This window comes from Chlamydotis macqueenii, chromosome 1, assembly GCF_036417535.1.
Source record: "Chlamydotis macqueenii isolate bChlMac1 chromosome 1, bChlMac1.mat, whole genome shotgun sequence".
In the NCBI taxonomy this organism is placed as follows: Eukaryota; Metazoa; Chordata; class Aves; order Otidiformes; family Otididae; genus Chlamydotis; species Chlamydotis macqueenii.
This window is the reverse complement of record NC_141556.1, coordinates 45,801,175-45,817,232: the sequence shown is the minus strand read 5'-3', so window position 1 is coordinate 45,817,232 and position 16,058 is coordinate 45,801,175. Positions and strand designations below refer to the sequence as shown.

The window sequence follows — 16,058 nt, the reverse complement described above, 5'->3', positions numbered from 1 at the left end:
TGTCTATGCTGTAGATACCTTGGCTCCCTGCTATTTACAGATCTGTTAAAACAAGAAATCTATTTGAGCAATACTATCTCGAATCAGCATGGTTACTGTTTAAGAATGTCTAAACATATAAGTAGGAAAATCTGCCCTTTATTTATTGAGAAACACTTCCTCATGGTTTATGTTGTTCAGGTGTGGGTTATCTGAGCACCATTAACACCTCGCTCTTATTCAGAATATGCATTTTGGGGAGCATTTTTTTCTGTTGCAGCAGGGATTGACGTTCCTAATGCCACCATTCAAATGACAGGAGGGTTTAAAGAACTACTGTGCAGATGTTAAGGTAAGGTGCACATGAAAAGACACTCCAGGGATCCGTTTCGGATGGCTCACAGAAAGCTTTTCAGTTCAATTTGGCGAATGACATCCATCAACGGATCAACGCATAAGTGCACCTCGGTTGTTTCACTCTTAATTTTGAACGAATGCTTTCCTACATTTTCGAGACTCGAGCTTCATATAGCCAAGGAAGATTTTTTTTAAAGAGCTTATTCACATGAAGTCCCTCCTCCTTCATGTTAAAGGATCTACAGGAAAAAGAAAAAAGTGTGGAGGAGACGATGCTAGTGAGCCACAAAGAGGTCTGGAGCACCACAAAGGCAGCAGCGCATCTAGAAACACGTGGTTTCAGGGATTTGTGGTGCAGGTTTTGCTGGGCCCTCACTGTGACTCACAGCCGCTCTGACATCTGAACAGATTGCCATAGAAACTTACTTGGAATATGTTCTTGTCCTAAACAGGAATTGATATACTGGGGAGGGGACAGGGGGCAGGGGGAGAGGTGGAGGGGAGAAAGAAAAGAAGAAGAACTTGAAAAAAAAAAAAAAAAGGAAAAGAAAACAAAAAAGAAAACCCAAAGAAGTGACAAAGAAAGCATGAAACAGCTTTCTGCTTCAAAGAGTAGGGCTTGAAAAATTAATGTTATAAACAGGTCACCATGTGTAGCATTGGTGTTACCTCTGACTTTACATACCGCAAGGCATGACTATGAACAGCAGGCATTTACCCAGATTTAGGGTTGCTTCACCTTATTCCTGAAAGCAATAAAAGTCTTTCTGCTAGCTTGAACAGAAGTTACCCCTTGCATGTTTATTCATATCTGACCAGACACGCTATACTTCCAACACTGCAATCCTTAAAAAAATGTGTGGGATACAATAATAAGACATCATCCTATTACATATCACAATGTTATGTAATGAAAAAAGCAACATATTTTGGTATAATTTATAACATAATTTCTTTTGGATATGCTACTTAACCTATGCATGACAATTATGGAATAGCAGACTAAGCATATTACAAACCTGAAGAGGCATATCAGTCAATATTGTCACTCCAGTTTGTAATTTAGCAAGCTGTAAGTTGAAAATCTAGTATTTTCTCTCTGAAAAATAAAGTGCCTTTAGAAATGTTGCCAAAATATTTTATTTAGGCTTGGAGGTATTTCTCATTCAGAAACACCTGGAAAGGAAAAGAGATCAGATATGATGACTTCTATATAGCAGATCTTTTTTTAGATATAGAGGTAGATATGGATATAGATGAAGTAGATGTAGAAAGATTTATGAAACCTGAAATACAAATAACACTTATTCACAGGTCTAGTGATATGCAGCATATTATGGACACTCTAGACAAACAAAGAACAATCTGCAAGAAGCATTACACTATAAACTCCTTTGATTTCGCATTTTGATCTCCGGTTGACACACGTAACAGTGGTGTGTCTATCTACTGACCACACTGCCACATATTGTCGCAAACATTTTGAAATAACTAAGATTTTCCTGCAAAACCTATATCCTTGATGATACGATTGAAACCACAGAAGCTCCAGTCTTTGGGGCGACATTTAAAAGCCATTACATAGCAGATTTGGAAATTCAGTTTAGCACTTACTACTTACATTGGGAAACTAACTAGGTAACTGAAGCATCTAATGATATTTTATACCCTGCTGATAACTACAACATTTCTATAGTCAGGCTGAGCAAATTTCACTGATCGTCATTCCTCAGAAAGGTAAAGAAATCTTTTCTGACATAGGCTGCACTGACTTTTGAAAAGTAAAATGGTAATAAAACCAGCATGCTAATTCAAAGAAACAAGGTTATTTTCTGAAGGTTTTCTATGAGATCAGACATTTTTTAATCTGCAAATGAATGTGAATATTCACAAAAATGGAGATATCTGGTTTCAATCCACAGCCATAAGTGCAGCATAAAAAGCACCTCACAAAATAATGTCATATGTAATTTAAAAACAGCCACAACATAAGAATTTATGTTCTTTACCAACTGAAGTTTCAAGCCCCATTACCCTCCCCACCTCTCAGTCTGTAGGGGGTTGAGGCTTCACAATATTGGACAAAAACAGATGAGGAAATCACAAAGACAGACTTCTCTAGATCCAATTAGCAACTTCTACCCTCAAAGTGGAAAACATTAAAATAATGTTAGGCTTTGAAATCAAGGAACGTTTTCTGTCCTGTCTGTTGATTGACAAAGTGTTCAATAGAAATAATGAGTTAGATACCCATGAATAGTTGATATAGTATTTCTTCTCTTTATCTAGATCTCCTTGCACCACAAAACTTATACACATGGATTTGAAGGAGTCTGGCTACGTGAGCAAATACAGCTGGGTTAAGTGTCGTGTAATCTTACATTGCCCCAGAACAAAATGAGAACTTAGTAAATTATTATTTTCTTTAACTCTCTAAGAAAATGGTAGAAGTCCTTGAAAGTATAAAACTATAACAGGTTGCTTTATCATATTATGACTATAATTTAGGATGAAAGCTCTAAAGGACTTTTCATATTATTAAAAAAAGATGAAGTGCATCCCCACCATTTGTAGGTTGCTGCAAATTTTTGCTGCTTTAGTAAAATACTCTAAACAGACTTCTCGAAGAATGGCATTGCTGGCTGTTATAGCTCAAAACACAGTTTAGAAGCATTTTATTTGTGAGAAAAAGAGAATTCAGTGTTTTGATATGTGACATACTTCACATGAGCATGAACCATTATTACATTTGCACATCTCAACCACTTCTTATAAGAAAGCCAAAACTTATTCACTGTACAGCAATCCTTGTAGGGTTAATCAGTTCTGCATTCTACACCACATGAACATATTAGCAACAGAAAACACAAACTATGGTAACTTACTGACAGGTATAAAACACTTTGACAAAAAAAAAAAAAACCACAAACAACCCAAACCAACCCAAACCACTGTAACCATGTATAATAAAATAAGTCAAATGTAGTTAACTGAAACAGTTTATATCAGTAATAAATGAAAATCCAGAAATTTATATTCACAGGCTTAAAAAGACCTCTCCATATGCCCTCCTTATTAGATAAAATCAACTAGTTAAATTATCTCCAATATTCAGCTAATATTTTTAAGTTTTTGCCTTTTTTTGCCTGCTCCCCATCCTCCGCTGAGCTGCACTGGATGGTCTCGAAATGATATCCGTTCTTTATGAGATGGACCCAAACATTTTTCTGGAGTAGATATATTCTTTTCTAAACAATAAACAGACATGTGAAATTAAAAACCAACCAACAGAACTCCCTAAATTTCACTGCATTCTTTTAAAGACAATAATATACATTGCTTAATTTGATAGCACATGATTTTTATAATTAGGTATTGTTCACTGTTTTAAAAGTAATGCAAGTATTTTCACAAGGCAGTATATTTTAAAAAAGAAACTCCTTACCAAAATAGACAGTAAAATTACTATACAAAAGTACTATATTTTTAAAAGTGCCACTAGCTGTCCATTTTGAACATATTTTAAACACATATAGAGATAAGTAATGCTTTAAAGACAGAAATTTGTAATGGCATTCGTCCTTCAAGTGGATGGACAACTAATGCAGAAGATGTATCGAATTAACAGGTTATTGTTTTACTATATTAGACCAAATAAAAGAGAGAACTATTTTTTTTCAAAGCCCAGGAATACTTAAACTTTGACGCTGAATGGTGCCAGGCCAAGTTTAAGCACACACAGAAATACACAAAATAATAACTTTCGTTGTCATGCTTGAGTAATTCAGACAATAGTTTCTACAAAATACTTAAGACAATTATTTAAATAAAATAACCATTAGACCTGACAAAACATATTATATTAATTTTACACAAATCAACACTTGACAGATGGAAATATATTTCTTACATATCTGTAAGGAAGAAAGCATCTGTGGAAGACAACTCAAACTTTCCAAGGGAATGATATGATGTTCACAGTATAGCAGTTTTATATATCTATAAAAAATTAGCATGATCGCTTAGCTTATCAAGTAAAAGTTTTACAAACATCTCTTTGCTACTCGTCGAAGGAAAAGATTACTAACTACCTATTTTTAGTAAGTATTTTTGATATTTTAACTTTTCAGTACTTTCCAATAGCAAAATTAAATTTCTCACAATAAATAGTCCCCCCAAAATAAAACAAAGCTTAAATCATATGACTGAGTATAATTCTGTCTACTATTATATAAAACATAGTTATACGTTTCAAACAGTAAGAACGTCTCTGTTTTCTCACGGATACTTTTCTGTAGTCTGATAGATCTGAATGTCAAGAGCTTTTCTCAGCCTACAGTCCCATTTTTAAGGAAGTTTTAAATTATTGCAAATGTAGCTTAATAAATAGTTCTCTCTTTACGCAACCAACAGATTTCAAGTATTTTTAACACAATCTGTGCTTATTTTCTTATGACTCTACAGACGTAGTCAATTGGTTTTTTTTCTTAAAATAGGTAACTTACTCTAGGTCTACCTGATAAAGGTTTGAAATACTGATGTCTTGCTTTTACAGGATTCCCTATTTCCTTGTCTTTGGATCTTTTTATTTAACATCTCAAATGTTAGCAGATATCTCTAGTGCAGAAAGACTTTTGTTAAAGAGCAAAGAATAAAGCTATTTAATCAAGCAGCAAACTTTCTACTAATTCTTTGAACTGGAAACCATAACGTATTCACTGAAGGCTGAAACCCTCCAATTAGTAAATTAAGTGGTTAATTTAGTGAAACTTCAAAATAACTCTAACATGGTAAGAATATTACAAAAATGTAATCCCTTCTTTAATTTAAAGAGACGTTTTCTGAAGTTGCAAACATTGTTAAGTAACAAAAAAGAATTAAGACTGGAATATGTTCTTTGTTAAAAAAAAAAAAAAGGAAATAGCTATTGCATGCTTAAACTGGAAAAGAAGTTTGAGACCAGCTTATGCTTGAGACTGTCTTTCTTATGCACTCATGTTGCAGGTTGTATCAATGATAAAGGTAAACTAGTCACACCAGTTACTTATTTCTGTATTTTGACAAAACAAATATTTTTAAACATTATTTTTAAAACAGAATAAATACAAATGCCAGAACAAAAAGATCAATAATAAATTTGAAAATTAGTTTAAAAGCTGTACATTCAATGCAACAAAAGAGGAAGTCAACCACATCCTAATTGCCTAATCTGGATTATTTCTAGACTGATAGCCTCATTTGTTTATGAACCTGTCTGTACTGCTAAATATTATTTTTATGAGGGACTTCAGAAGTCTGTAAATGTAGGTTTTCTGGCTTTCCACTTATAACTATATGTAATTCTCTGGAAGGGCTATATTGCCCTTCCATTACTATGAAATGTATATTATTATTCCATTAAAAAAATCCCCAAAGACTAACTGTAATTTGCTACTAGCAACTTGTGAAAAGTCTTCATAAATTACTAGTATATTCTTTTATTTTGGCAGAATAACAGCCATATCTGTCATAGCATGAATTCTGCTTGTCTAAACTTAAGAGTCAAAAGTTCACAATTTTATTAAAAAAAAAATAATTGTAACTGATTTCTGTACTGTTTGGAGGATAGCATAGTCAAATATTTGTGAGTAAAATGTAATAACATCAATCTTGAGTGCATATAAGCTGTCTGACAAAACAACATTTTAGATGTTTAGATGACTGTGAGAATCATAGCTCAGGATTTACAGACCTTCAGTTATAGAAAAGGATAAATTTCTCATCCTGAAGGTATTTTTGCAAAATCCCAGATACTTCAAAGGTGTAAACTCCTTTCCCTTGAGTGCAGGTTTAACAAATCAGAGGCTATCCCAAAGTCTGATAGTCATAGCACTCTTTTTCTTTATCTAGCCTGAAGCGCTGGTTAGATTTCCTAGGATCTGCTTTAAGCTTTACTACACAGTAGTGACCTGAAGCAAGGCATAGATGACTCTGTTCCTTCTTTCCATCCTTCACACAGTTATCAGCACTTTCAGCCAAATAAAATAAAACCATTGCAGGGAACGATCAATTAATTTAGAATGAAATATCAACAAGACAGGTTTTTTTTGTAAATCACTGCAACTCACTCTCTTTGTATTACCTATCTTCCCATCTTTGAAAAGAGCATAATTACGCTTCCTCTTCTGATAAAGTACTTCTGATATCTACTAACTAGTACTAAGAAATAGGTATTATTATCAGCACTGCTGCTCCAGTTATCAGTTCAACTGGAGTGATGAAAGACAGAACCGGCATGGACATTCAATAGCCTATTCCCTGAAGAATTCTCAAACACAGATATGGGTCCGACCAGCATACAAGCATAGCAAAGTTTGCTTACTCCTATTCATACTATACTTAATTCTCAGACATTACACTTACAAACTGCTAGTGGCTCAAATGTTAATTATGATCAAAAATTGTGTCATAAAGCAAAGAAACACCTCATTTACAATGAAGGTATTAGACAAATATGATAAAGATTTTTATTGTAGTTCTTTCTCCTAGAGTTTAATGCGAGAGCAAACCAGAAAATGAAAATATAGGAATGGAATGCATTGAAAATATAGGACTTACATGATTTACCACATATATGCCCACAAATTACTATGATTATTTTTAATTCATGTTTTTTGCTATTTCAGTGAAAATCTAGGTATGAACACTCTCGTGGTGAAGTAAGAGCAGCTTTATATATAAGTATAAAGTAAGTCTCTAGGTAGAGTCTTGCACGAAGTAAAAATATTACATATAAATTAAAACTAAAACTCAGTTATTTTGTTGTCAAAGCTGTGTTTACAACAGGTTTTTTGATTCTACATTATTCAAAGAGGACATTTTATCCTTCAGAAGTATTCAATAAAGATAGCTCCATTAGCAAATGGTTAGAATTTTGTCTAGATCAAGGGGATGAGGCAAGACAAGAGAGTCTGGTAATGGATGACAATGCCACTTTGAATTAAGAGATTGAACCTAGAACTGCTCCTTAAAAATACAGTCTTGTTTTACTAAAAATAAATAAAATAAAAATGAATCGGTAACTGAATCCTTATTATATTTGTTTCACTTACAGTTGTTGTCATTATTTATACTTATTGTGCTTTACTTCTTCTCCTTGGATGTAAATACATTTATACCTGCTCAGGGGAAGCTGTGCAATTTAACTGCTTTATGAGATCTTTTATTTTAAGAAAAGGGGAGAAAGTAATAAAAAGTGGGTAGCATACTTAGTTCAATGTATGGAAAAATAAAGCAAAGATTCACCAAAACCCAATGAGTGATCGCAAATAAAAACATTTTAAAACATTTTTAAAAATGTTGCATTTTAAAAAGTGCCGCAAGGTCAGATATTCAGGTATTATTGAAATATCAAAAATCTCCGTGAGATCATTCAACTCTTCTTCAGGATGTACTTTATCTGAAAATCTTACTTGACATCTCAATAGTTTTTTTGAGAGAGTTTATACCTTTCTCTCACTGCATTATTAATAATGTGAACAGCTTGGATTTGCAATTTTTTTTTCCTAAACTGCAATGTATCTTACAAATGAACAGTTCACATATTAGCATATATGAGTTAATAAAATTACTATTATCAGAACTTTTTGACTGGTAAAATCAAAGGTGACATTTACAGTCATATTTTGCTATAAAGAGATCTGTAAGGAATATATTTCATTAATATGCATACATGCACATATAGGTACACACATGCATATTTGTGATTTATGAATTTTTGTAAGCATGATAATAATACTTTATTTTCATGTAATGTTCCACTGGTGTATTTGCAGTGGTCCTTACCCAAAGGCAACAACAGAAAGATTTGCATTGTTTCAAGCCCATATATAAGCATCTTTACTAAATATAAATTATAACTATTACATTGGTTTTACTCTATAAAGTAGTGATATTTTTGACAACAAAACCAACAATAATAATAATAAAAAAAAACATTTTACCATTACTGGTACTGGAATTAAACAGAACTTGGCAAGTGTATTAAGTATAATTTAACATGATATACAGTTATTCTAATATCCACTCTTATAGGAAGAAATTTTAGCCAAGAAAAGCAACTTAATTTCTCCTATCCCAAACTAGGCTTTGGAAGACAGGCTGTAATAGTTATTTACTGTACTTTAATTTAATTGTAATATTTGACTATATGCAGCTCCAGTATAGTCTGAGAGATTTTCAGGTGCTTGTATATATCAAATAACTATTTCTTTTGAGTATGTGCTGAAAGCTTGTCCTGAGTTAAGTTAACGCGCTTTTATTTCTAAGCAGTCACTTTTCTGTTGTTAATCTGTTTTCTGCTATTGATTTGTTCTGGTCTTTTTTTGGTTAAAACCTGGGTCTTTTAACAAATGTCAAGGTTTACATATCCTCTGTTTTGATAAGTAATGCAATATGTAAAACGCTTTGAATCAAATTCTTGGTGTTCAAGTAGAAAAGGTTTGTTAAACAGATCATGATAGAAATTTTATGATGTATAGTAGACGTCATAGGGCATTTATCGATCCACATAACATTATATGTCTGGAGATATAATTTATTTCAAAGTCCTTACCATATTGTATTAGTTAAGAGCAAATACAGCATAAGAAGGCAAGGAGAAAAAACTTCAACATTTTCATGGAAGTGACCAGAACGAATCCTTAGCGGCGAAACGTTTACATCCATTTAAGCTCTGAAAAGGAGATAGGTTCAGCAGGTCTGTGAAAATGGTAAATGCTATGATCTCAGAGAAGGTACTTTTTATTAATGTTACTTATGGGTATACTGAAGTTGGATCAATTTTTTTTTTAGTTGTATTGTTTCCATCAAAACAAAAATATACATATTTTATTGCAATTTTACAATAAATTTTTGTATTTCACACTTATATTTGAAGAGCATTCAGAAGCCTCAGAAGCATCTTATACAAAATCCCACAAATACATAAAGATATATCTCCTTTCCATATGGAGGTTTGAAGATAAAACATACTAATAATTATTTCTTTTTAAAAGCAAATATTTAATTTTGTTTGTAAATCTCCTTGACTTCAAGTTGGTAGGACTAGAGACTAATCTTAAAATTGTATAGAAATAATGAACCTAAGTATCTTTGTTTATCAAACATTGATGCTGTTCTAACCAGATCATGCTGACAATTACATACTTGAACAGTCTAAATTCTAAAATGTGACTCAGTCATATGAAAGAATTCACATATTTAAGCATTTACAAGAATAAATTATATACATTTATTAATTGCCATTCTACACACTTAAAATAAATAACATGATAAACATAATGCTCAAAAAATGTTCCTGTAAAATATAACATTTTCCCAACTACAATCAGGACTTTTAGCACCATTGGTTATTATAGCCCAATATGTGTTTTGTTTTTTAGTTCCTGATCTATTTTCCAATATTTGACCATTTAGGATGAAATTTTACATACTGAGTATCTATCTTTGGCTGAAGTTTTCTGAAAGGTCAGTCACTTCTAAGAAAATATGTGAGATATTTGTGTTGCCCTTTGCAGAGGGGACTTGAAGTTGGCCAAGTAACAGAGCTTTGCTTTTAAGGATCTGCCCAGATGGAGGAGATTATTTTGACTTTTTTTTTAAATATATATTCCCTAAAATATCAGTCAGCATGGAAATGCTTTTTACCATGATGTTACATGGAGCTAAGCAAGACTATTCCTAAAAATAATGTTGAAGATCATGGCAGGTCAGGGAACTTAAGAGCCTGCTGGATTCATGCTCTCTGTGTCAGATGGAGCCTAGCTACAGGAACCATGGAAAGGATAAGAACCAAAGGTCTCATAGGAAGCGAACTGAGACGAGACAGAGGATTGGAATTAAAACTTGAGAGAGAAATTAGGCTGACATGGAGTTAAGGTGAGAGAAATTAAGGCTAAGAATGACTTGACAAATAGACCGACACTCAGTGAGAAAACGTGGGGAAGAAGAAAATTGTGAATTGGCAAAGGGGAACTGAGTAAGAATAAAGAAGATGGATTAAGGGGTTCTAGATGGGCCCTAAATCTCAAAACTTACATAATTCAAATACTTTAAAATACAGATAATGATAAGAAAGGATATAGAGAATAAGTAGATTATGGATCTGGACTCAAGATCTGTGTAAACAGGACACTAAATCAGGCCAAATTTGGAGGAGATTTAAACTGGGAGATAATGAATCTGAGGAACACTGGCAAGGAATAGCTGGGAATAGAGAGAGAGAGAGGAAAAAGGTAATCAGACAAAGATCTGTGGAAACAAACACAAACCTCAATGGTAACTGTGGAGAAGAAGCCTAAGAGTGGATGGGAGAGGAAGCTTATGCTGCAATAAGAAGCTGGAGGAGCAGAAAAAAATAATTGTTCATAGTGAAATAAAGGACTAGGGAACACAGGTGTGGAAAACTCAGCAATGAGAAAAATACAAATTAGAAGGAAAAAAAAACAAGGAAAGATATTGTCTTGAGGAAAAAAATCTACAGACACATCGTTGCCATCCAATGCAACAACTCCTTAGTAGCCCAATATTAATTACTGGGTGTTTCTGTGCAATGACTTGAGAAATATTTTTGAACATACTTGACAAATATCGCACAGCAAAGGATATTTTTTACTTATATCATATGACAGAAATATGACCTTGTGGTAGGTCTAATTGTTCCAAGTGGACATCTATGTTACATGTAAGTCAATGTCTCAGAACCATACTAAAAAATTATGAGGCTGTAAAATTAAGCACTTAAAATTTAGGAAATGCTTCTGTGTATCTGTTACACATAGTTCTTGAATTATTTTCACAATTCAAAACACAGATGATGAAATTATGTAAGATAATGTACCATTTTTCTCCCTAGTCTGCTAAATTTAATGAAAGCAAGTTCTAAGTGCCTTTTAAAATCTGAATTTAGGTAATTTTAAAAATATGTAACCTCAAAGTAAATTAAGCATCATCTTGTAAATTATCATTCTGTAGTCTGTTAAAAAAGATTAGGTATGTGCTTTCAATAGTTAACTAATATATAGAAAAATCTTTAGGCATCTCCATAATAATTCCAAATGGTTAGGAAAGCAGTATCTCTCAGCTGTGTTCAACAAATAGAAAAAAGTTCTGATCCCAGAGAATATGTCAATATTCTCATTATGCAAAATTACACACAAGTACTGGTCTAAAATTTCTTTTTCTTAATCACACTCACCACTAGTCAAATTTTTAAAACACTTGGGGATGGAAATCAATGGAATTACACTGATGAGCCAGGCCTACATGTGTTTTTCCTAACATTTTTCAAAAAAAATATATGAGTTATTAAGATTGCATGCTGCAAGAATAGGGAACTACTCAGATATTAAATCTGTGAATAGAAAAAAAACAGTAAAAAGTCGAAGTTTATTGCATTGTGTATTAGATGCATGTATCATACTGAAATCTGGCTTACTGGCTTTGGTTAAGCCAGGATTTCAGCTCAGAAATTCACTTCTACCTTCATGATTTTATGTATATTCTTGAGAGATGCCTTCTTCTCAAGCAGATAATATTAAGATAAACAGCTCTCTGCACACATAAATGGTGACACCCACGCTGATTTACTTCACTTCCAAACACAAGATTTATATCTATACTGGTAAGAAATTCATGGTACATACTTGATTTTTCCTAGTTTCATCATTATAAAGTGTTCGTTGAATTTTTAATAACGTTTCTTGAAGGACTACTGCACTTCTATTGTTACTCAATAGAACATTTCCCCAGTTAAGAAAAAAAAAATAGTGAATTTAAGAAACTCCGAAAGAATGAGAGCGCTACATTGTCATTCATTATCTTTATTTTGCAAGTTAATCATTCCACTATTTGACATATCCCTTGATTTTGTCACCATACTGTACCTAGTTTGCTGTCTGCATGACTGTACCTGTGTATAACCACCTGTAACATTACTCCTTTGTTGATTTGGCAGCTTCCAAATAGTTTATCCAGTTCACAAATGAGGAGAAGGCCCCTTCCCTTTCCTAACAGTTAAACATAACGATACTATCATCCTTTCACAAGCAGATACATAAACATTACACAAGGATGGTATATATCATGATTATTATTTCTGCAGATAGGAAAATTGATGTGTATAGATTCAAAATGACTAACTGACAGGCTAGTGACAGAACTGGGAAAAAAAGCCAAAACTCTTGAATCTACAGCCAAATACTGTAGATTCTCTTGTGGATAAAATGTATCCTATCAGCACCGCACATTTACCACACATAGAAAAGTAGGTTTTAGTATCTAAGTCTGTGCATAAACAAGTTCCATTGGGCTGTTTATTTTTACATATAGGACATCAGGTAAAGTTCAGTATACTGAAGAATGTTTAAAATATAACGAAGAGCATTGTACTGATTCATTAATTTTTAATACAGTGATTTGTCTCACTGATTATTTAAAAAACAGAAGCAATGTCAGATGAAAAACTTGAATGTAACACAATATTAAGATTAGGAGTTTTATCTATCTGCACCATAAGTTCGCAGGATATGAGTGAGCTCTTGTTTTGAAGTCATCAAGAACTTCAAATTCACATAGAGTTGTACCACTGCTATCCCATCTCTACATGGCTTTTTGCCTAGGCACCATTCTGTTCTAACATGTCTAAGGCTTTCGAGATTGAGGATACTTTGTGTTCCTTCAGCCTATACCAGAGGTTTAATTAGATTCTAACTGTTTTCCTCTGCCCATGTAAATATATGCTATGCATTGATGTATGGTGGATTTACAGCTTTTTTTTCTGAGGCATATTTTATATTCTGGTAAGATGTACATAGGTATCTGTGTGGAAAAGAATATTACGTTGAAAGGATGTTCAAAATAATAGTCATGCTTTTCTACTAAGTATCAAAGCCTGGCAAATTTTAATTACTTCAGAACTGGAGAACTCTTTCTCATCCATTTTATGCCTTCATTTTCTGAGTACAAAAATATTAATAGTACGGAATCACGTAACTGTCTTGTATTGGACAAAATGCTTGTCCACTAACATTCATGTGGTCATATAACCAGATGTGGCTTACCAAAGAGACAGCTTTATTCCTAAAACTGTGTCAACAGTTGTGGTTTCTAATGTAAATTTGGTTCAGCATTTTGCTGATGATGGTAAGTAATTTGTACTGTAAATATCCTCTATAAATTTACCATATTTTTACACATTTCTAAGGAGAAAGCACAAATTTTAGCATTATATTCCAGGAAGTCTACTAAGCAGGTAAATGCCGAGCAATCGAAAGGACTACTAAATAACTACTCCATATTTGATCCCCTGTTGCTAAGATGTTTCTTACTCAGTTTCCACAACATGTCAAACTTCTAATTTAGATTGCATAAGCAAGAAAAAAAAAAAAAAAAGAAAGAAAGAAGAAAAGAAAAAAAGACCACAAGAAACTTCTTAGTAAAATATGAGTAAAGGCATGAAGTGAGAGCTTAAAAATGAGATGTTTATTGCACACAGGGAGTTTACAAATCCTAAATGAAAGACAGCAGTTATGGAACTAGAATATATAGACAATACTAACGCTAAAGAGAAAGGAGGAGGAAAGCAGGAATCTTTTAAAGAAGTGAAGCTGTACCATATACTGCATAAAACAAATTTGAAGACTTTCTAAGGACTCACATTATGAAAAGAAAGGATGGCAAAAAAAATCAGGTGGGAGTTCTGTCAAGAGTAAAATAAGAATTGAGAGAAAAATATAAAAAGGAATGTAAAATAAGGTTACAGTGTTTGTATTTTTTTTTCCTTGAGTTTGAAGTTTTTCCACTGTAAGAAAGGTATTATTAAACATCATTAATTTAATTTTACTGACTAATAGAATGGTAAAGTTTGAATTTATCTGAGAAATGAAATTTATAAATGTTTTGCAGTGGAGATAGTATTTATTTAAGTATTTCATTTTTTGAACTAAAGATGATGAAGAAATGACAAGATTCATTCATTCATATTTTTTTTTTCCTGGAAAGCAGTATTTTACTGATATGAGAGGCTCCCTGAAAGACTAGAATGCAAGGAAGAGAAGAATTAAGAATTCTGTTCAATATTTTAAATAACAATTAGAGGCACAGCTCCTATTGCATTTCACTTTCAAATTCTGGTGCTTCTGGAAATTCCTGTCCAAAGACTGCAGTTCATAAGACAAGAAGTATAAGAAAATAACGTTTAAGATTTGCAGAGAAAAGAAAATCACAAAATTGTCACAATAGGTAGACAACATAAATATATAGGAGAACCATCTAAATGTCCAACATCTGTTGGTCAGTATCAGATTAGGACGACAGAATGGAGTTGATTGTCATAGCCTACTCACAAACTGGATATTAGTATATAAAAAAAATTATTCCTGTCTAGATAAGTATAAAAAATAATAACTTTCAATAATTGCAAAATATTTCTATGCCCATCTAGCAACTTAGTGCTAACTACAGTATCAGTGTTCAGGAAGGCATGAAAAAAATATATAACCAGCAATTCACACCAATATTTGTGGAGTTAATAAAAATACCAATAAGTGTAAGACTGATACTTGAATCTTGCATAACTCTAACTGTAAGCCACTAACCACCAGGGCTCATGTATGTGTCTTACAGAGAAATTATACATTAGGGAAAAATAACATTTTTTCTGTTCTTTTTTAAAAAAGCAAGCTAAGTTTATGTGAAATTGAAAGGCAGAAAACACAATCAGCAAAAGGTCATTCTGATACACTTTTGCAACTTATTGGCATAGGGTACCACAGAGATTAAGATCTTCTCACTGGTCAGACAAGAATGGAAAAAAAAAAACACAAACCCAAACAAACAACCCACCCCCAAAAATCACCTCAAGAAACAGAAAACAAAAGTTAGTTACCAGGGAGCATAAAGAAATACTGGCGATCAATAGAGGCAAGATCCTAAATTAGATAATTAGATTGGTAACTAACCAGTCTAACTGAACAACTGCTACTCTTTCTTTAGGTTATATATAATTACATATTTTTTTTTACCTTTTTTTTTTTTTTTTTTTTTTTAATACTGGCTGAATTTAACCCAGGGTCAATTTTCCCTTTGAACATATAACAGGGAATGACATCAAATATTTTAAGTACACAAACTAAGATATACTATGTCCACAGCATTTCCTTTATTCCATAATTCATTTTGTTTTGTCAAGGAACAGAACTAAGTTATTTTAGGATTAACCTACCCTATCCAGGTTTTTCTGAAAAAAAAAAAAAACCAGTAAATTTGGGTGACAAAAGGATTAAAATTCTTTAATTGGGAATTCTAAGAACCTACCTTTGGAAAAAAAGATCTACAAAAAGTATATAAAAGTTGGGCAGTTCCCCAAAGTATTTTTGAAAATGTTAGCTTTTCTAAAAAACCTTTGAATAAAAGGATAATATGTTTGAAGCATTGTATGTTTTGTCTTTACAAAAACATGATCATTCAAATACAGGCATGTTCCCGCAGTATATAAAATGCATTTTATTACAGTATCATATATATTTGAGCATTTTATGAGTAAATATACCTAAAAATAATTTATTCTGTATTTTCAGACCTCACTTTTCAGCTAGGAGGATCTCAATAATTTATTGTTACAATTATTGATTTACAATTTATCTATAACAAACATAGAATAGCCCCAACTAATATCTGTAATA

At 32.6% G+C, this 16,058-nt stretch overlaps 1 protein-coding gene across 2 annotated transcripts in view; it reads right to left on the bottom strand.

Annotated features, from left to right (window-relative positions):
- Positions 1 to 3,447: 3,447 nt before the first annotated feature.
- LRRIQ1 (leucine rich repeats and IQ motif containing 1) overlaps positions 3,448 to 16,058 on the bottom strand; it is a 111,947-nt gene continuing 99,336 nt past the window's right edge. For both annotated transcript variants that reach the window (XM_086740056.1, XM_086740057.1), the window contains exon 26: positions 3,448 to 3,584. In XM_086740056.1, coding sequence (XP_086596182.1) covers positions 3,448 to 3,584 — 137 coding nt within the window. The remainder of the gene's footprint in view (positions 3,585 to 16,058) is intronic.